This window comes from Diospyros lotus, chromosome 7 (genome assembly GCF_014633365.1).
Source record: "Diospyros lotus cultivar Yz01 chromosome 7, ASM1463336v1, whole genome shotgun sequence".
In the NCBI taxonomy this organism is placed as follows: domain Eukaryota; kingdom Viridiplantae; phylum Streptophyta; class Magnoliopsida; order Ericales; family Ebenaceae; genus Diospyros; species Diospyros lotus.
The window spans coordinates 18,802,118-18,826,622 of NC_068344.1; the positions used below are offsets into that span (position 1 = coordinate 18,802,118).

At 35.6% G+C, this 24,505-nt stretch overlaps 1 protein-coding gene across 7 annotated transcripts in view; it reads right to left on the reverse strand.

The window, feature by feature from the left end:
• Window positions 1-16,589, reverse strand: part of LOC127806114 (uncharacterized) — a 137,824-nt gene extending 121,235 nt beyond the window's left edge. For 5 of the 7 annotated variants that reach the window (XR_008024346.1, XM_052343147.1, XM_052343151.1 and 2 more), the window contains exons 1-3: window positions 16,441-16,589; window positions 15,877-16,163; window positions 15,476-15,592 (exon numbers count right to left, since the gene is read on the reverse strand). Coding sequence is in view for 6 of the 7 variants with exons in the window: in XM_052343147.1 (XP_052199107.1) it covers window positions 15,476-15,592; window positions 15,877-16,146 (387 nt within the window). In the remaining variant the exon portion in view is untranslated. Of the gene's footprint in view, window positions 1-15,475; window positions 15,593-15,876; window positions 16,164-16,440 lie in introns of those variants that run through there. The other 2 variants (XM_052343153.1, XM_052343152.1) reach the window with 1 other exon arrangement.
• Window positions 16,590-24,505: the final 7,916 nt, after the last annotated feature.

Genomic DNA, 24,505 nt, shown 5'->3' on the forward strand with positions numbered 1-24,505 from the left:
TGCCTTCTTTAGTGTGTGAAAGGGTGTTTCTACCCTTGGATTCCATCCAAAGCTATTCTCCTTGAGTAACTCATTATATGGGTTTCTTATAACACCATAATCTTTGATGAACCTCTTGTAACATCCTGTTAAGCCTAGGAATCCCCTTAGGTCTTTAACAGTTTGTGGTTCCGACCACTCCACAATGACAACAATTTTATTTGGGACTATGCTCACCCCTTCCCCAATAATTATGTAGCCTAAGTATTCCACTTTCCTTTTAGTAAAAATACACTTAGACCTCTTTACAAATAGTTGATTACATCTGAGGATTTTGAAGGTTATTCTTAAGTGGCTCAAATGCTGGTCAAGAGAAGGATTGTACATGAGAATGTCATCAAAAAAAACAAGTATGAATTTTCTCGTGTAAGAGTTAAAGATGTGATTCATCAAGGTTTGGAATGTGGCAGGGGCATTAGTTAAGCCAAATGGCATAATTATAAAATTCATAAAGGCCTTGATGAGTCCTAAAGGCAATCTTTGGATCTATTGGACTCATTCTAATCTTATCCGGATCTTAGGCCAAGCTTCGAAAAGATAGTGGCTCTAGATAATTCATCTAGGAGATCCTCTATGATTGGAATTGGGAATTTATTTTTTATGGTGATGGAGTTCAATTGGCGGTAATCAATACAAAACCGCCAAGAGCCATCCTTCTTTTTAACCAGGGGGATGAGGGAAGCAAAAGGGCTTTGACTCGGCTATTGATTTGGTCAACATTTCCTTGACCAATCTTTCTATTCAACTTTTTAGAAAGGAGAATACCTGTAGGACCAGACATTCACAGGCTCTACATTGGGTTTTAAATGGATAGTGTGATCAAGGAATCGGTTTGGGGGTAGGGTAGAAGGTTCAACAAACAAATCCTCAAACTCAATCAACAATGAATATAAAGGGTCACAAGGTTATATCTCATTGAGAGAATGCAGTGCGAAAGCAAGTTTACGCCTTGAATGGTCCCCTCCTTCAGTTGTTGCATTTCTTCCTGCACCTCCCTCCTCATCCCCCAATTCCACTACATATATGGAATGTAGTTGGGTTATGGCAACTTCCCCACGCTGAATTTGCATCCTTCAACTTGTCACCAATTTGCATTCACCCTCTTCTAAACACCCAGTTAATGTTAACCTCTTCCCTGCCAATTCAAAGGTTACTTCCAGCTTATTGAAATCAAGAATCAATAGGCTCACTATTTTTATCCAATCCACCCCTAGCACAATGTGTGAACCACCTAATTTTAAGATCTGCAAGTCCATAGTGAATTCATGACCCTACATCATCCATTAGAAATATGGGCCTTTGAATCTACTTACCATTTTACTACCATTGGCAACACTAACTACTACGGGAAGAGTTGCCTGCATGGGACATTGCAAGTTTAAGACAGTACCCTCATCCAAAAAGGTGTGTGTGCTTCCACTGTCAATGAGGATCGTCACTCTCCTCTTTCCCACCGAGCTTTCACCTTAATTATCTTTTCTAACGCGCAACCTTCTAAGGCATGCAATGCTATCTCCCCACATTCCTCTCCGACACCTCCATTTCCCGTAGCCTCCAATTCACAAGCATCCTTTGCTCCTTCTTCTTCCTCTTCTTCTTGACCCACCATTTGCAATAAATGTTTCCTACATTGATGTCCGAGGGAATACCTTTCTCTAAAACAAAAGCATAAACCAAGCTGTCGTTTTTATTCCACCGTGAGGGATCTTGTCAGGGTGAGGTTGGGTATAGCCTTAGGAAGTAGGTTACCCTTATGTCCTATTTGATGGCCAAGCTTAGACATGCCTCCTCCACTATTCTATAAGTTGCTCCCAGTATATCCCTCAGATATAGTCCTCTGCTTCTTAAAAATCGCCTCCAAGGCTGACTCTTGGAGTCGAGCTTTCTCTACAGCCTATTTGATGGTGGCCAACTAGAACATCTTGACAGTTGGTCTAAGTTTATCACTTACTTAGTCCACTGATGAAACTAGACACAAAATATGGCTCACCCAATGTTGGATGAGAGAGGATTAGTAACGACTTTAACTCCTCAAATCTGGTTTGATAATCCTCTACTGATCTGTCCTACTTTAGTTTGTTGAATTCTTCTACAACATCTGTCATTGTCCTTTCCCCAAAGTGATAACAAAAGTCTGCTATGAAATCGTGCCAAACTAGATCAATCCTCCTTCTGCTCCAGCCCTAAAACCACGCATCCACCATACATTTAGGTAGGCAGCAGCCAGATTCACCTTCTAGCCTTCTTCCACTCAGTAGTGATGGAAGAACCACTCACAATGTCGAACTCACCATCACAGCTTGTCACCTTTGAATGTCGGAATGACTAGCCTCAACATTAGGGTGTGATACTGATACACATGCTCCCTTAGTGGAATTTTCCGATACAAATTTCAATCGTTCCTCTGTTTCGAGAGGATAAGGAGCATGCTGTCGGAATCCTAATCCCGTCAGAATCGAAGCCAATGTGGACCTTGGAGGCAAGTTTGTCAATAAGCTTGCATTTGGCAATCGTGAGAACAAGCTCGGTACAATACTTAACTGTCAGCCAAACCCAAATAATTCTTCTCTGAGGCTCATGAAATTCGCTCGAAGGTCAGGAACCTCCTCCCTAGTGGCTGAATTTCCCGACCTGCTTCAATTCATCTCTTCCTAAGTTTGGCGAAGGTCTAATTCCATCATGTCCAACTTATCCTCCAACTATTCTTGATTCTAGCGAAGCCCCATCACTAGAACACCCAAACGAGTTTCCAATTGCTTCATTCTAGTCCCTTTCGCCATCATTCAATCTATCAATCGCACCTCCTGTCGAAGCAATAGCGATCGATATGAATTCCAATCGCCTCAACTTGCCCCTAGCCGTCGACTTGATCTCTGTCCAAGGCCAAAAATTGCCTTACTCTAATACCAATTGTCAGATCCCCAGATCTGACAAGGGATCGTTTCCATATATTCAAGAATAGAGAAGAATTTAAAAGGAGAGAAGAAATGAGAGAGAGATAACAAAATGAAGAGAGAAAGGATTCACATCATTCATTTCATAATCCCCATTCTCTAGCCGTGGCCTTGTATGTATAGCCTCCAGCTAGAATACAACCAACCGAGAATGTACACCCAGTGATGCATGGCTGCTCCTAACCAACTAAGTACAATCTTTGTAGCATAAGAGGAAATTACATTTACTATTCTACCCTTAGGAATGTGACACCTATCTAATGCTTCTAGTTTGCAGAAAGCAGATGAATTAGCCTTAAATCAGGTTGGATATGAGAGTTGCAATGAAGAGTTCAACAAACTAACACAAGAAGGCCCTGCTATGGATTACCAAGTCAAGTTTGAGGAAATGAAAGCACTGATGCTCAATTCCCATCCGACCTTGAATAAGTTTTACTTTGTATAGAGATTCATCAGTGGTCTAAATGATGAGTTGAGGCCTATTGTGAAAATGATGCATCCTGCGACGATAAAACAAGTGGCTGAGAAGGTTAGGCTACAAGAATCAGCACTAAAAGCCTTTTACAGAAAGCATAAGCTGCAACCTAAAAGTTATTCTATGAGCAGCCAACAGTGTGGAGGTACTTCTAAGGCTGCCAATCAAGTAGTGAAGGAATCTAAGGAACAATTGCAAGTTGGAGATCATCAGTGTTAGTGTCCTAATGCTAGATTTAGATAACATCTAACGGTGTCAATTAGAGGCTAATGATATAAATCTTACAAATATAATAAAATATACTTTCATATTTTGAGGTCATATCTTCATTCATACCTCTCCAATCATCGTATATGAATGAGCCCTTAAATTTCTTGTTGATGGTCTTATTCTTAAGTGTTAAGAATATGTGACAAAGACTATCGAACTAAGGATTTCTTAAAGTATAGAATCTCAGTCCTTAGATTTCTCAAAAGCGGGCTATGAGCAATCAATTACGGACTGGCACATGAGTTACTACCTTTGATTAGTATGGGATACTAACGATAAAGTATGGTGAGTCACATGCCATAATCCATGAGATAGATATAGTAGACATGCGGGTAGATGTTAGTGAAACATCTATTGAATGTGATGAACATGACAGATCACATGGCAAAGAGGATCTTTGATCTGTCACATACATTCGATTGTGTTATTGGTCCTTAGACCGAAGTCAACACAGTTGTCTTGTATGTCGGTGCCTGAGATTTGTCTTTGCTAAAAACCGTTCAGTTATCAGATGGAGAGATGCACTGTGTAGTCTCTATGTAGTAGCATATGGAGGCAGGTGATTGCTAATGGGATCCGTCGACCTCCGGGGCAAAGCGAACATCCTATGCGATCAGTGATAGTTGTGGTTGTATGAACCTCTGGCCAGAGTACACTTGATTGTAAAATGTTTCAAATGTCGGAAAGAGTTCCAATGTATCACCTCGACCACACCACGCTAGATCTTGGCATAGCTATCGAGTTAGTGAGTTTGATCACTCCATGACTCTCATTCGATCGGGATCTTAATCGATGGAGGAATTATAGTACACGGGAATCAAAATCCCAAATAGATTCTCATTGAAGTTTGACTTCATTACTGGTAAGATCGCCCTGACATAATAGTAATTGTCACTCAGGGTCTTTTGGGGTACTTCGAAAAGATGGAGGGATCTTCATTATAGACCAAAGTTATTGGTCGGTGTCAAAGTGTTCAACACGTCCCGATTGCTACTTAGTAATGAACCTAAAAGGTCACACGCATATCCAAATGTAGTTGATTAAGCGATTTTTAAAGTTGTGATTAATGATCATCATTAATGGTTAATGATGACACCGTTAAGAGTTAACGGATCGAGTTCGGAATTAATTGGAATAATTGTCAAGAGTTGACAGGCATGCGTTAAGAGCTAATGAATCAAGTTTGAAATTAATTGAAGTAACTGTCAAGAGTTGACGAGCATGCCATTAAGAGTTAACGGGGGTCTCGATTTCATCATGAGATGGTGAAAGTGTCATTAAGAGTTAATGGTGGGGCCTAGATGCAATTTGGAGAAACTTAATGTTAGAGTTTTGTCTAGAGTATTGAGGCAGTGACAGCAGTGTTTTTGTATAGGTTATTATGTGATTTTAAAGGGTAGAGATAAGCGGTGGACTCTCTTGTAAATAGCTGTCAAGCTAGGGGTAAAATCGAAAATATCCATTCTTTAATAGCCTAGGAATTGCCACTCTAAATATTCAATAAATAGAGAAGGAGAGGCCTAGGCATTAGGCGCATAATTCAATTGTTTCTCAAGAAAGCTTTGAGAGAGGAAAGGTTGTGTTTTAGAATAGCTTTTGTAATCTTGAGAGAAGGCTTGTAATCGAGAGGGTGCAATTGATGTATTGGGATCATTCTTTATTAATCAAAGAAGGCTACTCTTGGAGGGTTCTTAAGGCTGGATGTAGTGCCAAATCAATTGGCATAAACCAGGATAATCTTGGTGTTCTTGTGGATGTGTGGTTTGCGTTTTTGTTTGTGTATTCTTATTCTTTTAATTCTGTTTCTATTTATCGTTTCTGTTGAATTCATTGAATATTTTCTTAAGATCAAATTCATGCATGTGTGAGATTGTGTGTGGCGTAATTTCTGTCCAAGAAAACTGTTCCAGTGACCCTAGGTATAACACTTAAGGCAAAGAGAAGAAACTATCAACAGCCCTCTAATGAACTGTGGACAGCTTGTTGGAAATCTGAAGGAAACTATCAACGATTTCCCTTGAACTGTCGACAGTTTCTGTCGTGAATGTCACGAACCAGCACATCTCCTTTGTTGTTTTTGCGCCGATTTGGACAACGCATGGCAGAGGGCTTCAACAAGAAGGATGTCCTTCGTCCTTGGAGGTCTAGATGGTCTCCCCTTTGTCCCCTCACGCTCCCTTGTGGTCATTTGTCCATATTAGGTGTTTTAAGGTTTTGGACTTGCATATAAAAGGTAAGAAGAAGAAGAAAGGCAGATGATGATTTTTGACATTGGTGGTTGTGGCTTCTCTCGGCCATTGTGCCCTTCTTCTTCCTTCTTCCAGTGCCAAAAATCCTAGCCCATTGTTTCCACTTGTTGCTCCAACCATCTCTTGTTTTGCTTGAGTAGAAATCCCATTCCAATAAAGAGTTTATTGAATTGGGTATCCCTTTGTTTTGAACCCAATATCTAGCTTGAATCACCCATAGGATACTTGTCTAGCACATGGGTCTTCCTATGGGGTTCATCCACATGAGGAGCATGGACTAACTAGGTCTCCAGTATTTTCGAAAGACGGGCTAGTCACCCGGCTTGTTGTTCGGGGCAGTAGGAGACTACCTGGTGGACTGTTCGGGAGCTGTTGGAAGCAAGGAGTTGCTACCATTGGAGGAGGTTTTCGTCCCATACATCAAAACCGATATCTCCATAAGTTATATCTCTAAACGCCCTATGGAATGGTTTCAGTTTTATGCATATGATTGATTGATACCAAGTCTTGCAAGGTGGTTTTGTGGCTTATTTCCGCTACGCATTTGATTGTTTTTCGAAAAAGTTTTGAAATCTAGAAACCCTTGCATTTGGTACACCAAGAGTTGGTGTTGCCCAACAGCCCTAGTCAATCCTTAACCCATGGAGGGGCAAGATATTTCTTATCCATAATAGATGGTTTCTCTAGGATGGTTTGGGTGTATGTTCTAAAATCAAAAGATCAAACTTTTGAGACTTTCAAAACCTGAAAAATCATGATAGAGAATCAAATGGGTAGGAAAATAAAGATCATTAAAACCGATAATGGTCTAGAGTTTTGTAATAAAGACTTCTCCCAAATGTGTAGTGATAATGGTATTCTAAGGCACCTAACATCCTCTGGAAACGCTAGGCAAAATGGCTTGACCGAGAGGATGAATAGGACCCTTTTAGATAGGGTGAGGTGCATGTTAATAAATGTTAGGCTGCCTAAAGGCATTTTGGGGAAAAGTTGTAACAACAGTCACATATGTAATTAATAGATCTCCATCGGCAACTATAGGATTTAAAACACCCTATGAGATGTGGAAAGGCCATAAACCAAGCCTTGAACATATGAAGGTATTTGGTTGTATTGCCTATGCTCATGTGAAGCAAGGCAAGTTAGAGCCCAAGGATTTATAGGCTATCCAACAGGGGTTAAGGGTTATAGCTCTGGTGTTTAGAGGAGGATATGCCAAGGACTATAGCTAGTAGGGATGTGATCTTTAAGGAAAACTCTTTCTTGGAAAGTAGAAAGATGGGGATGAAAAGGGAAAATCAAGAGGAAGCTGTTCAGAAACAGCTTGGTCATGATGCTGCAAGGATTGGGTTGGATGCAGCAAATGGCAGCCAGAGAGTGAATCAAAACCTAGGCATAAGGCTAGGTTAGTAGCAAGAGGCTTCACCCAAGTGGAAGGGGTGGACTTTAATGAATATTCTCACCAGCTGTGAGACACACTTTAATTAGGATTTTATTTGATATGTCTGCCCACGTAGACCTAAGCCTAGAGCAAATGGATATGACCACTGCTTTCCTCCATGAAATTAGAAAAGGATATTCTAATGGAGCAGCCTAGAGGATTTGAGATTAGGGGTAAGAAGGAGCAAGTATGATTGCTGAAAAAATCCTTATATGGACTTAAGCAGTCCCCTAGGCAATGGTACAAGAAATTCGACACATTCATGTTGAGCCAAGGGTTCAAGAGGAGTGATTTTGATAGCTGCATTTATTATAGGCATATTTCATCTAAGATCTTCATATATCTCCTCCTTTATGTAGATGACATGTTGATTGCAAGCCAATCACATGTGGAAGTCCAAAGTTCAAAGTTGAAGTTGAAATCAGCCTTTGAAATAAATGAATTAGAAGAGGCTACGAAGATTTTAAGAATTAAAATCTCTAGAAATAAGCAACTAAGGAAGGTCCAGCTATCGCAAAAGTCCTATCTTGAGAAGCTCATTAGGAAGTTCCATATGCTTGAGGCAAAGGAAGTCAATGTTCCTTTTGCTCAACATTTTAAGTTGTCCCACATGCAATCACCGAGTGATGAAGACAGCATGAGAGAGATGAAGAAGATTCCCTATTCAAGTGTTGTAGGTAGTCTTATGTATTGCATGGTGTGTACAAGGCCGGATTTAGCCCATGCCATGAGCGTTGCAAGTAGGTTCATAGCTAATCTGAGAAAAGACCATTGGGCAGTCGTTAAGTGGATATTTAGGTACCTAAAAGGAACAATCAATATAGCATTAGTTTATGATGGAGCTAGTTTAGATGAAGAGCCTAACATTCTAGGGTTCGCTGACGCTAATTATACAACGGATATAAATAAGAGAAGATCCTCTACAGGATATGTGTTTAAGCTATGGAACTCAACCATTAGCTGGAAAACCAATTTACAATCTATAATGGCTCTCTCCACCACTGAGGTTGAGTATATAGCTGTTATTAAAGCTATAAAAGAGGCCTTATGGTTGAAGGGTATAGTAGATGAACTCCTAGGGAAAGATATTAAGGCTACTCTAATGTGTAATAGCCAAAGTACCATACACTTAGCTAAGAATCAAGCTCACCATGAGAGAACGAAGCATATTGATGTGAGGTACCACTTTAAAAGGAAGTGGATCTAATTAAGGTGGTTGATGAGGATAATGCAGTCGATAATATATTCACGAAGGCAATGTCTATGGCTAAATTACACCATTGTTTAAGACTCTTGCAGATCTCTTCTGTAAATGAATGATCGGTTTCTGTTTTTTGCAGGTTAAAAGGATGAGCAATTGATGAAATCAGTTTATGGATGATACTCATGCAAAATGGTGGAGAATTGTTAGTTTTGCATTGAGTATTGGAGATCTAGAAGGAAGAGAGATAGATCCCGGTTTGGTTTGTTGCGCAAGTCAGTTAGTTGACTGCTTAGTGGTTTAACAGTCACTATCAGTTGAGGGGCAATTTAGGTATTGTCATATCTTTTTTAATTCCCTTGTTATATCCGCCCTTATGTCTATATATAGAGGGCACGGGTAAGCGCATAGATCATCATTCATTTGTAAATTTCTCTATTGTGAACGAGTGCAATGAGAAATCAAGAGAAAGGCTAGATTTTGGTAGTCCTTGTAATCTTGGAGAGGATTGTGCTCGTGTGAGAGAAAGCCTTGGAAACTCTTGTATCTGATTTCATTTATATTGGATTGCTCTCAGTACTACAGGATGTAGAACTGATTTATCAGTTCAAACCAGGATAAATTCTCAGTGCCTATTGTGTGGTTTGATTGTTCTTAACTTTGATCTTTTCAATTTTGATTTCGTTCTTTAATTTTTGTTTATGTCGTATGATTGTGTCAATGAATGAGAGTGTAAAAAGTGTCATATTTGTTGGCTTCTTGGGTGAATTAACAGTCTGTTAGTGCTCCCAATTGTAACCATACGGATTTACACCTCTCACTGTCGCACCCAGTTACGAACTGATTGTAATTAAAGAACATAAATTGAATAACATAATTTAGAATTGAAAGAAACAAAAATAGAAACTCAAACCACACAAGAAACACCAGAATTATCCTAGTTCAGATCGTTCTTGGAACGATCCTACATCCATCCTTAAGTCCTCCCACCGAGAGCAGTCTTCTTTTATTCAAAATGATCAGTACAACCTTAACCCAAGTACAATCTTTGCCTCACCCGAGATTACAAAGGACTACCACAATATCACAGTATCTAGCCTTTTCTCTATATCGCACAAAAGGTACTTACAGTAAGAATTAAATTAAATCCAGCGTTTAACCCCTTTCCCCTCCTTTTTTATAGAATAAGTGGCGAACATCCCTATATAACCAACCAGGATTGACATTACCGGTTTTACCCATCAACTAATAAAAAAATTACAGTTGATTAGAAAAATCGTCTATCTATATAAGGGACGCTTGAAACTTGTTGCTTCCATCGAATCTTAGACTCTCTACTCGAGGCAAACCTTTAACATGAAGCCCTCTTTGGTTACAAGCCACCCCTCTTACTAGCCCTACTAGGACCTACAAGTGTGGCAGCTATGGATGAACACTTGCAACAAAGGCAGCAAGTCATACACCAGCTCAAAAAAGACCTGGCCATGGCTCAGAATCGAATGAAACAGTTGACTGACAAAGGGAGAAGCGAGACGGAATTTTGTGTAGAAGAGGAAGTACATCTGAAGCTGGAGGGCCCCCACTTGAAGTCACTAACCACAGGCCCCATCTCTAAACTCAGACCCAAGTACTTTGGTCCCTTTCCTATTGTAGCCAAGGTTGGGAGTGTAGCCTACAAGTTTCAGCTACTAGAAAGTACCAAGATACACCTGGTCTTCCATGTATCTCTGCCAAAGAAGGCAGTAGAGGGACAACAGATAAGTCCCCACCTACCCCCGAGAGCTGTGAAGATCAATGATTCCCCTGAACCAGCTGCTATTGTGGATAGGAGAGTGATCTATCGACAAGGGGCGCCGATTATGCAAGCACTAGTGAAGTGGTCCAACAAACATGAGGACAACAACACATGGGAGTACTTCCCAGACCTGCTCAATCAGTTCCCTAAAGTAGCCAACCTACTAACCATTTCTTGAGGACAAGAAATGTCTAGGGGAGGGCATTGTAATGTGCTTATAGTAGTATAAGTACTTACATAAATAATCATGTAGTTCACTGTTACCTTATCACTAAAAATAAATAAGCATGCGTTGAATCAAAGGTGGGTGCAAATGAAAAAGCTACTTTCTAAACCTCCATCTAATAGATCATTGGGAAGGACTTAAAATAAACAAGAAGAAAATATGACAATTAACTTAATGTACACATAGAGAGAATATAAAGAACACAAAGAGGAAGTGAAGAGTGAACTCTGGAAGGGATGATAGTTAAAAATGCAAGTGCAAAGCAAATATGAGTTAATTACCAAAGTTTTCACAAAATCTCTACAATGAAGCTAAAAGAAAAAAGGTAAAAAGAATGATAAGATAATATATAAAAAAAAAAAGAATAGTTCAGTGCATTGATAGTTGAATCTTAGTTGCAGTAGCTAAGTTGAGACCAAGAGCTTTTGTCTTTAGTCAAGCTAACTAGCTAAGAATATTACTTCAAGGCACAAGGAAATAAGGTTTATATTATTCAACTTATATGTCACGTTATATAATATGGAACCACAACCTTGTATCAAACCCATGATCTTGGATAAATAAATATATATATGGTGATCTTTTAATATAAAAATCAAAAATAATTAATAGTAAATCTCAATGTTGTAAAACTGGATTGCACCAGCTAGTCAAGCTAGAAAAACCAGTAAACTGGTCATCTTTTTGCTAGAGTGGAAGCCAAACCGGGAATCAGGCAACCCCTCCCAGTTTGACTGACCGTCATCTTCACTGTGCAGCCAGAAACCAGACCTGGAAAACCATAACTAAAAATAAACAAATAAAAAAGAAACCTATGTCCTAGCAAAAAAAAAGAAAGAAAGAAACCAAATCTGAAAACGCAAATCTAAATGTTTAGCAAAAGAAAAAGAAAAACTTCCATATCGACAAGAGAAAACATTTCTCTTCCTTCAAAATCAGAACCCCAGATCTGCTGATGACCTCTTACTACAATTGGTTACAGAGGAAAAATATTGCAGAAAAAGACAATCTGTTGTAGAAGAAGAAAATCCTTGCAAGCGGTTCTTCTTCTTGTCACAGTCCTAGGGTATAATAGTAATTACAGCTTGTAGCAATTACTTTATTGTACCTTCTTTGCTTCCTGTACAAGTTGTACCTTTCAGTTAACAGTTACAACTGACTGAAAGTAACTTGTTTTTTTCAGTTAGTTGTTACAACTGAAAGCTAGAAGGCCTATAAATAGGCTACTACTTGGAGGATGGGAGATTATTATGTGAAATAACAAAATTCATTCCCTCCAAAACTTCTCTCTCTCTCTCTCTCTCTCTCTCTCTCTCTCTGTGTTCTTTCTGAACTCTCTCTCTTTCTTACTTACTCTCGATTCCTTCCTTAAAACCTAAGAAACCCTAGGTCAGGTCTAGGTACCTGGCATTTGGTATCAAAGCAGCCGATCCTCAATTGCTGAATTCAAATCCAGGTTATTCTTGGAGTCTGTTTCAGATGCGAAATTTTGAAGAATTGAACTATGGAGATAGCAGAAGGCACTTGGATGAAACAATTGGAAGAGAGGCAGGACACTCTAGAGCTCGGTTTGCGCCAGACTCAAGAGGAGGTGAGGAGGTGAGTCAAGGTAGGGCCAAGACTGCTGCAACTCGTGAGATTGTGCAGACACTGGAGAGAGGAGTTTAAGTAAGAATTTTCTTGTTTCGGCCAAAGGCTGGATGGATTCCTGAAAATGTTTTCAAAGATGCCTCAGGCCAGCCTACCAGTGGATTTTGCTCCAAGATCCACTGCAGAACCGATTTTTACAGGAGCTGGAATCCTTCCTCATACTCCTGACTTACAGGAAGCAGAGGAATGACCGAATTGGACCAGATCAGTGAAGCTGAGACAGTATCCTTGGGTCAACAGAGAAAGATCAAAGAGCTTGAAGCAAAACTTCAAGAAGCTGAGGATATTGTTAGCAACCTCAGAGAAGAGTTGAGAGAAGAGCAAGCTGTAGCAGAGAGGGAGAGAAACGGCAAGCTACAGCACATGGATGAACATCATGTTGCTAGTGAGGAACAAACATCAAATGAGGAGATTGGATACTTCTCAGTCTATAAACCGTCACACTCAGAGAATTCATGCATTTGAAGAGAAACTGAACGCTGGAGAGTTGTCTTTTTCTAATGATGTAAATTATGAAACAAGTGCAAGAAAAGATGGAGAAGGTGAACGGATCAGTAAAGCACATAGTCAAATGACGGAGAAGAAAGCTGGAGTGCAGGCAGATGGTAATTGTGAAGAAGTAAAGAAGGTTAAGTCTCGCAGATGGCGAAGTACTGTTAGACATAGGAAAAGAAAACAGCCATGAAAACAAAAAAGAATCAAACTTCTCACGTTTCTTCTACAGGGGCAGATTCAGTCAAAGAGAATGCCCAATATGATGCAGACCCTTCAAAAATAGTCCCCAGCATTATCAGCAGATACAGAAGAAATGGTACACCTTCACATCTCAGAAACGTTGCTGAAAGTAATGCTGACTTTGTGAAAGCTGTTAGTGCTGAGAACACAATGAACAAATACAAGGTATCTGCAGATAAATTGTTGATGACAGGACAGGAATGTAGATCTACAGATGATTCAAGAGTTCCAGTTTGTAGAATGGATGTTAATGAAGTTGATGTGCCATTGATTAATTCAGTTTGTAGAATGGATGTTAATGAAGTTGATGTGCCATTGATTAATTCACGAGAATATTCGGAAGGAAGAAATAGTGGCCCAGTTACTGTGATTTCTTGGAGACAATAAATCTCTTAAGGAGAGGGGTTTGTCACAGTCCTAGGGTATAATAGTAAGTACAGCTTGTAGCAATTACTGTATTGTACCTTGTTTGCTGTTGTACAAGGTGTACCTTTCAATTAACAGTTACAACTGACTGAAAAGTAACTTGTATTTTTCAGTTGTTACAACTGAAAGCTAGAAGGCCTATAAATAGGCTACTACTTGGAGGACGAAGGATTATTATGTGAAATAACAGAATTCATTCCCTCCAAAACCTCTCCCTCTCTCTCTCTCTCTCTCTCTCTCTCTCTCGTGGTTACTCTCTCTTGATTCCTTCCTGAAAACCTAAGAAACCCTAGGTCAGGTTCCTAGACCTGACACTTTTACAGGCAAATGCAATCTGCCGATGGCCTCTCTCTCTCTCTCTAACAATTTTCCTCTTTCTGTTGCTGACATATCACGATCAAGAAACCAAAAGGTCTACCACATTTTTTCTCAGGCAGAACATATTTATTTTAAGAGTCCATAAATTATATGGATTTAGGGTTATAAGACCTAGTGAATAGTGATAAATGATAGTATAAGAACCTAGATATTACATGCATGTTTTTACATTCATATCTGTAATATTTAAAACTTAGTAGCTATGCAATTTTTATTTTCTATGATAATTATAAAACTAGTGAGTAGTGATGATATTTTTATTATCAAAAAAAGAGATATAAGATTTTTTTTTAATACCATTTTCAAGATAATAAAAGTTTAGAACTAACAAATAAATTTACTAACAACTGCAATAAGATATTGACATAATTTTTATTTTTTATCATAGTTCAATTATATATTTTTTATTTAATTAAAATAGATTCAGTCTCAACCCTGGTCCAATTATTGACCCTTGACTCTCTACTCTTTCTAGTTCCATAACCTGTTCCTGTTTTTACATTGGTGATCTCAAAGTGGTGCCATTCTAGGGGTTAGTTTGTTGAACAACACATAATTTTGGGCTTAGCCAATATTTGAGCAGCCTGACTAGAAACTAGATGAAGCCTTGATCTTGCAAAAGAAAGAGGGTAGCATTTCTGTGTGAGGCCCTGTGATGTTACAGTATTGATATGCCTTTATGATAATTCTACAAATTTATTATTTTGGGACAAAGTATTAATGTGTACAAAATTATTACTTCATGGTGGAAGGATATGATGCCCACTTTTAACCTTTCTATTAGGTCTCAACTGCACATTTTGTAACTACACAAGTTACCTTGAAATATATGGCAGCGGCTATAAGAATCGTTTATGATTGATTGTACAGATTCAGTTTGTCATTTTCTTGAAGGAGGCTGGAGGAAACTGAAAGGACATCATGATTAACGTCTCAAACAGGTCAAAAATGAGACAAAGCATAATGTGACAATCATACAAGCAAATTCTACATATATCTAACTTAAAATACAATTAAAAAGGGGAAAAAATAAAGAAAGAAAACCATTCTTGAATAAAACAAAAACATTTGAAAATAATAGTCCTCTTCTATAAAGGAAATTAACACACTTCATAATTCCATAAATCACAATTGAAGCAGCTTGTCAAGCTTGACTGTATGTGCCAGACATTAACATCATGCAGTAGAGAAACGGCTCAAATCATTTATGTTTGTTGAGGAGGAATTCACGATGGCAGAGGATAAGAAGATAGATTCCGACTGCAGATAAAAATGACCAGTTTGAATAAGAGAAGATAAAGCCCCAGCTGTTCCTAAGAAATAGGAAGAGATGAAGATCAAGTTATTCCTAAGAAGTAGGAGAAAAATTCTCCCCTTATCTGTTGTTGTGTTTGTATTTTAATTCCCTAAAATTTAGATAGAAGATAAGTACAATTGTTGTATATATAGCATCTTGTAACCGAGAACTAGAGGGTAGCAGTTGGTATTTTTTCAATCCTATTACTTAAAGGATATCAATCCCAAAGTTCTCTAAATTTGTTCAATGTTGCACTCCTAAAATACATTCTTTCAGTACAATACAGGATATAACCAATAATTCTTTTTTAATTTGAAATTATTAAATTAGTTGAAATACCTGAATATTGAATAGGAGCTTCTGAAGCCAAATGGAGTATGATGCGAGGAAACGTTCAGAACTGCATTCTTGACAAGTCACTCCTAGAAGACATAATCCAGTCCAGCATTTATCTGGCTAAAACATATGTAATCAAGCAAATTTACAGTTAATTCATACTTGAACAAAAAACCATATACTGCATTTCCGTTCATGCATGGTCAGGCACACACAAAAATGTTCGCCTACGCACAGGCATACATGGGAACTATTTTTAATAGGTATGTTGAAATTGACCCAGATGTTAATATTGTTGCAGACAGGCACACAGACAACAATATTTTATGTATGCTTTTATGCATTTATCTATGTACATATTTATCAAAATTGTTTTGTGGAGAGCAGATTGAATAGAAATTCACCATATCGCTGGATGCGAGCATCAATAAGCGATCGACCCATGAATCTACAGCAGCTTTCCAGCTCTCGAACACCTTCGGGTCATTTGATTTTTCAACGGAAGATTCCGATAACAGTCGGTAAGTCTTGACCATAAACATAACATATGATAGCTTCGGAACGCCCTTAACTGGACGCATCTGGTCCGGCAAGTGTTCTCTTATGAGCGAACGCAGCAACCAAGGCTTCAGAGAAATGTCGTTCATGTCCCGAATATGATCGAAAGCCACCATCGGATTGGTCTCGATCTCTGTGTTTCAGAACGCAAGAGAAAAAACAGGAGCATGTAAATAGCAACTCAGTTCAAACTCATAGAAACTCGATGCAAATGAGTGCAAATAGCAACACAACACATAATCTTTTTTATTCAAATCTTGTGCAATATTCTTTGTTGAAGAAGTTCACGAGCATAAACAGAGCAGCAGCAGCAGCAACCGATGATCGTATTGAAGAACAAACGTTATTAACGTCACCGAGATAGAATTTAACACATGTAATCGAACAAACAATCAACATATGAAGTATACCTTCACGGATAATCAAACAAACAATTAATTGTTCAAGAATTGGGGTCCGCCAAAAGAGCTAATCGGCGCCCTAAGTGATGCAGAACCCTTCTTGCTGTGCGGAGAAGAAGGGTTTAAGGGGATGTCAGGGTTTTTCTGTTTTCTCTTGAAAAAGCTTAAAAAAAAAAAAAAACTAAACTAAACCAAAAAAGAAAATACTATTGATACATCATTGCGTATACCTTGAATTACATAATATTGTACCAATATTTAAAATGTCTTTGCCCAAAATGTTGAGGCGCAGTGAGACAAGGCATATTTATGTCATTTATATAACTTGTGTAGCCTAAAGTATAAATAAATAATGTACAAATAACATGACTCGCAAAAAAATATCTTTGATAAAATTTTACATACTTAATCTTAATAAAAATAACAAGTTAAAAAGCACAAGTTTAAAATTTACAAATTAATAATTGCATGTCCACAATAAAATAAAATTTATGAGTTTAAATTCAAGTAACACCATTAACAATATTATCTTCTTATGACGTCAATCTTGATTCATCATCTCCTTTGATAAAATTTTACACCCAAAGTTTTCTTCATCTATCACTTCTGCCCAAAAATGTTTTTGTAATTTTCTATAAAATCAAAGACAAGGCAAAGGTAACTTCATCAATCCTTTTTACTTTAGTCACCATTTCAAATATAACATCAACATTAAGTCGATGTTTGCTTAGCTCTCAAATTACAATGGCCCATCTTTAATGTTTGGTAGTTGTATTCTTAGAGTTGTAACCTTTTTTAAAAAAAATACATTAAATGATAATGTATTTTTTAATTTTTGTATCTCTTCCATGTCAACATTATCATCTAATGGAGTAAATCGTATTTTTTGAGATCTTATCAAGGTTGATATCATTCAATGACTTGGCAAAACTTTCGATTACCATATCTTTTTCTACAATAAGTGTCATCTCATTATACATCTCTATTCATTCTTTACCATCCTCAAATGATTTTCAATATGGTTAGGAACATAATTCACCTGAATATGGAGTTTCTACTCCATTTTGAATGCCATAACTGACATTGTCAAGATAATATTTTTTTTACAAATTTAATACAAAATATATTACAACTAAAACATATTAATAATTATATGTATAAATATAATGAATTTTAATTCTATAAATACCTTCAAGAGTCTTAAGCCCCAACTCTTAATAATACATCATTTAGAACCAGTGAATCATTTACACATAAATAAATTTTAAATCAAAATAGATGGCTGCCAACACATTTTGTGTGGTCCCATGATTTTGACCATAAAATATTACTTAAAGTTCAAAAGGTACATTTGCTTGAACATAAATTTCATCGAGTGCTCCAACACAATCCTAATTTAAAAAAAAAAAAAATATTTGGTGAGAACTATTTCTTTTGTTAATAAAATTAGCCAACCAAACATATAGAAACAATCGTTTACCTTAAAATGAGGATACAATCTTTTGTTGGTGACTATTTGTGTACGGGTGGAGCTCTCAAGGTTTTTAATGGCATGTTTGGGTAATTTTAAAATTGTACATAGCACAATTCTAAAATAGAAGTATACTGTTTCAACCGATTTGTAAAAATTTTCACAGATAAATTGAAACCTAGCATTGTGTCCTATTATTTGCAAGAAAATCATCTCTTACTCTATGACACTCATATTTGAAGTTGGTTGTAATAGTTTCAGTGTTTTTAGAAGATTACACAACTAGTGAAATGCTCTTGGTGTTACACAAAATTGTTCAACATAATGCCTATCACCTCGATTTATTAAGTACAGTACATAAAAATTTTGTAATTGTCTTGATATGCTATTACTATTTTTACACTAATCAATGACTAAAAGTTTATAGCAACTACAATTGCAATAGCCCCCTTACATATGGCACGAACAGATTGGGCATCCATGTATATAAAAAAGATTGATACAAAAGCACAAATCGTTATCAAATTTTGATCAAACTTTTAGGGACCAATCTTATTATAAAACACAATGAAGCATCACAGAGAGTACTTTAAGGCAACAACACCAACATCAAAAGTACCAAAAATAAAACATCAAAGATGGAGCATCAACAATAGTTAACAGCAAGAATGGAGCATTGGCAATAACAACAACAATATCCAAAATCTCTCCTAGAAATTCATTCCCAAAAATCACAATTTGAATAATAAAATTTTTCAATCATAGACAAAAATGAAAATTTTCAATTATTTTTCAAGCAACAAAACAAAAATGAACCCAAAATTTTTAGGCAACAAAAGAAACAAACCCTAATCATCAATTCAAACAAAAGATGAGAGAATCAAAACAACGACTTACCACTTGTTGGGGTAACCGCGACTTACTACTTGGTGGCTAAAGAGAGACCGAATAAAAAGAATGTTAGAGAGAGAGTCGAACGGTGACTATAAGGCAGATGGCAACCTAGGCAACGGCGATGGCAAGGTAGACGGCATAAAACTATGATGGTGAATTATATAGAAATGTAGACGTCGATGGCAAGGTAAATGGCGAGGCAAATCGCGCAAAACGACGATGGCGAGGTAGACTGGGACTCAACAATTAGACAGATGGCAATGACAAGGCAAATGGCGATGTAAGAGAGAAATGGCGAGTTAAATAAACAAAGTAAGAGAGAAACGATAATGTAGAAAGTCATTAAATAAATATAAAGAGTTTGGGAAATCTAACTTCCCCTTTTGCAAAGGGGAAGTCATTTTCTGCAATTTTGTATAACATAAGCAACTTGTTTTTTGTTAATTGAAATGTATTTTTAGTTGATTTTTGGATTTTTTTGCCCCAAATATTTTTCAAGAAAATACTTTCTCCCCAAACAAATGAAGCCTTGGAAAAAGACTATGTGTAATGACTTTAAGTTCTAGTATTTTTAAATTGATAAAATATTTATATAAGATGTATTTAAGTTTGTAGATAAGGATGGATGTAGGTAGGTTAATTCAAAAAAAAAAAAAAATGTAATCATCTTTGAAGGATATAATTAAAATTGAGAAAATAAATGCGAGCATGATGATGATTAAAAACTAAGAACTTCTAATTAATAGTTATTAAAATATAACTATAACTTTAATCATAATCGATAATCATATATAATTCTAATTTTTAAATATAAAATTAATGTAAGTTTATAAATTATTAATTTATTTATATATTCTTCTATAAAATATTCTTAAGTTATAATTTATTTATTACAATACTCAATAAATAAAACTGTGAGCTTAAAATAGATTGTAATAAATAATTTTAAAAAAAAACTAAAATCATTTCCAAAAAATATATAACATCTATCTATCATTTTAATTATTAGATTTCTAGAGGACTATTCTAATTTAATTATGTAATCATTAGTTTAAGTTTAATTTAAGTGTGTATTTTTTATTTTTGGATGAAAATTTCATTTTTTTTTTGTGAGTTGGCTGTCCATTATTTATTTTAATGAAAATTTTTGATTTTTTTGAAAATTTTATTTTATTTGTTATCCTAGTTATAGGAAAAATTTGTAAGTATAATTAATCTGTTGGTTACAGATTCGATTATGAAGATTTATAATTATATCATTATGGTTACGAACACAATTATAAATGTTAAAAATCTTATCCCTATATGTAATTTTATGATTATGTGTTTCCTAAAATAAAAGTTCATAAACTGTTAAAAACCAAAGAATGACTCCAGCTGTTTATAAATAAAGCCACAAAAAAAAAAAAAAAACTATTTTGGCAAAAGAATTTAATTAAAAATCATAAAAGTTTATATTTAAATAATAAATTTGAATTTTGATTAATAAATTTGGAAAAAATTAAATATTTAATTAATAAATTTGAGAAATTTATATTGGATATTTACTTAATAAATTCCTGAGATTTATATTTAAATAATAAACTTGGGAAATCTTTATATATATAAAAGTAAGATAGTCTTAAAAAAAAAATTTCTCCAAAACTTGCATTAATAATTTGCATTTAGTTCTTATTACATTAATAATTTAAAATTTTCAATTGCTTTGAAATAATAAATACTAATTATTATAAAATTAATAATAAATTTTAAATATATGAGTTTTTCAATACTAATCATGGGTTTTTTAATACATTATTATGTGAATATTAAATATTTAATTAATCTGTCAATCAATAAAAAATAAATATTATTTATGAGAAAATATGAATAAACTCTTAAAATATTAATTAAGTCACAAAAAATTGTTTATTAAATAAAATCTTATTTTTATATAATATAATAATATATAATATCTTTATATATATAAAAATATGATAGTCTGAAAAAAAAATTCTCCCAAAACTTGCATTAATAATTTACATTTAGTAATTTGCATTAATAATTTAAAATTTTCAATTACTTTGAAATAATAAGTACTAATTATTGTAAAATTAATAGTGGATTTCCCAATATATTATTATGTAAATATTAAATATTTAATTAATCCGTCAATCAATAAAAAATAAATATTATTTATGAGAAATATGAATAAACATTTAAAGTATTAATTAAATCACTAAAAATTATTCATTAAATAAAATCTTATATTTATATAATATAATAATATATAATATCTTTATATATATAAAAGTAGGATAATTTGTAAATAATTTTTTCCCCCAAAACTTGCATTAATTACTAAAAGTAGTAATTAAATACTTGTTGTAAGCACCCTCGCCCTGATATTCCAACCATCCGGACTACCCGAACGGGAGCACTTACGGAAGGGAAAAAGAATGAAACACAAGACAAGAACTACCCTAGCATGCATACACAAGAATTAAAAAAATGGAAGCGAAGCTATATATATGCATGCACTACGAGAACACTGTCAGTACAGTGATCACAAAATAAATAAATAAATACAGACTCCTATGCCGACATACACAAGACTCGAGGAATGACATGGCGTAGTTAAAAATAATAGAGTAAATCCTACTCAGACATCAGAGTTGACAGAGACTGACGGGACTATCTATACACCATACCGACTCTACCGCTAAAGCTAGCTCTCTTGCCCATGACCCATACTGACATTACCTGGAATGATAGAAAGCATAGTGAGTCGAGAGACTCAGCAAGCATAAAGAAAGAAAGACTGAAGGCAGAACATAACCAATAAATTCTCCCCAGAACACCAACCCCCAAGCATATACAAGCCATGAGACGCTACAACACAATAGTGGGCTTGTTTGTTGCAGCTTAAAAGTTGTAACTTTTAGGTTCTAGCTTCAAAAAAGTTGGGATGTAGTGTTTGTTTTAGCTTATGGAATTCTAACTTATAGCTTCTACTAGCTTTTAGAAGGGGTAGGAGCTGGCTTTTTAAAAGTTGGGATACCCTAGCTTTTACAATTTTTACTTAAATAATTACATTTTTATGACAATTTTGCCTTTATTTTTAACAAAGAATTACCTTATTGTCTATGCAATCATGGGTTTTTCTTCTCCACCGTCATCTCCATTTTCAGATCTCTTCCTCTTTCTCGTCATCTTCCTCTCTCTCTCTATACTTTAATTAATTTTTTTTATAACACTTGAAACTTATACATATACACTAATTAATTTTTAAATTATCATTCTATAACTACTAAGGGTATTATGGACAATTATACAAAAATAAGTTATTTTATAGCTTATGGTATTAAACACCACAACTATTTAACTACAACTTCTAAGAAATTGCAGCAAACAGATTCACAACTTATTCTAAGTTTTAAAAGCTATAATATAAGAAGATAGAAGCTATAATTTCTTTAATTAAGCTGCAACAAACGGGGCCAGTATAGCATAATAAAAGCACATACCAGTCATTGGGGCCCGCACAAGACACACGGCACCCAACTCCCATACCAACCTGTCGTTGCCTTGAAAGGCAACATATATCTCCACAAACTTGTGCGCGTCATCCCGAGTCGGTGCTCCCGACACCCGTGTGCTCGCGTCAATCCTCTCGACACTCGAGCTAAAGAATAACCGAGTCATAGGGTCCCTCGGAATGGTCCTCCCGTCCAAGACTTGTGAACTGCCAGTAACCATGCAATGCACATAAAAATGCAATGGCATAGTGAGCATCAACATGATACATTGCGCGCCCATACTTCCAGGCATCAGGCCATACACTGCCTATATAGTAAACCACACGCGATGCATATGCCCATGCCAGATGCAAACTAACCAAGCTAATATGTATGTGTCCAAGCATACTCAATAAATGAATCCCAACATACATCCCGTATTTATGTGCATATCAAATCATGAACAGTAATACAATGTGTCTAATCATGTAGTAAATCACATACTAGCAGAGTTAGTCAGCAGTGCCAGGTACCGATCAACGGTCAATGACTAGGAGTGTCCACCCGACGGTCTACTTCAGGATCATACAATAGTTTACCTCAACGTCACCAAACAACCGATAAATAAATTTAGTCCCCAAACTGGGTTCGGCATCATTTCGAAATGAATGAGAGCGGTACAAACTCCAGTAGGCTTTCAACAATTAAAATCCTAGAGGTCACATATTTAATTTAAATTAAAACAAATAAATAATAATTCAATAAATAATGTTAGGTATCGAATTAGAGTAAGGGAGGGGATAAAATACGAGAAACCACTGATTCTCTCACGAGAATTAAAGAATAGGAGGAGAGGGTTAAAAACTTGCCTTTACATGGTTGTTCCTTACCTTTCTTGTACTCTCGCTGCGAAGTAAAACGTTTAATAGCGATTAATAAAATCATGACTCACATTAATTAAATCTAACTGTGTAATATAAATAATTTAACTATGTAAAGTTCTTAAACATATACCGCTTCCAATAATTTTTACCCGCATAGGCACATCTCAAATAAAACCCCAACGAGACTCGTTTAATTTAAATTAAATCATGCTAATAAAATCCTCATTTTGTACAATTAATACGTGAGATCAAAACGAATTGAGGGAAGATGAGAGATTTACAAAATGGAAAGAGATCGCAAAGGTAAAGGGAGCTTGCCTCTATTTAGCTGTTTATAACGTTTTTACGCTCAGACACCATCAAAATAATACACGCTACAAATTAATATAAACATCCAAAATTAATAAAATTGAACCCAAAATGAAATTTCAACCGTACAAAATAATTATTACATATTTTTTTACTTATTTACCTGACTAATTAAACCATGATTAAATAGAATTTAATCTTCAATTTTCTCCCAAAATTGACCCTTGCGCGCGTTGCTTCTTCTTCTGTTCCGTGCGCTATATCAGCCCGAAATGGGCCAAAAATAAGCAGGCAGGACGCAGCCAAATCTGCTGCCTCCCTAGCCCCAAAATGACACCGTTTTGGGCTTGGAATTGGCTGAAAGATTCAGCCTTGATTTTTCTTCAACCGCGCGGCCTGCCCAGCTCGATCTCACGTCCACACCCCAGCCCTCATATGCGCCTGCCACTTGATCTACTAACCATTTTGATTATAATGTGAATTAAATTAAAGTTATAGAGACTTCTAGCCTTGCACCCATCAAGGTTCAATCCCCTGACCTTCCCCCTACCATGCGCATGCACAGCCACTTGGCTGCCACAATCCTTGTCATATAATGTCACATCATTTAATTTTATTCTAGTTAATTATTCAATTTTCAACTTATCTTTTACACCCTAAAATATTTTATAATCACCTTATAAGTCATATTTAATAATTATTAACTATCCACTAAATTAATTTATTTTACTTTTTTCATAAATACTCTCAAATAATTTTATTAATTACCTAAATTTCTTATTTCCTCAAAACATCATAAATTACTATTTTGCTTTAAATTAACCTAATAAATAATTATTTTTCTTAAACAATAAACACTCAATAATCATCGAAATAAAAATTAAATCAATATTTCCTTTAAATCCACAAATATTCAATAATCTACACAAATATAATAATTAATATTTCTCTTAAACTCAAAAATATTTACCAATCACCTTATACGCAATAATTACTAATTATCAGCCATTCACCAAATT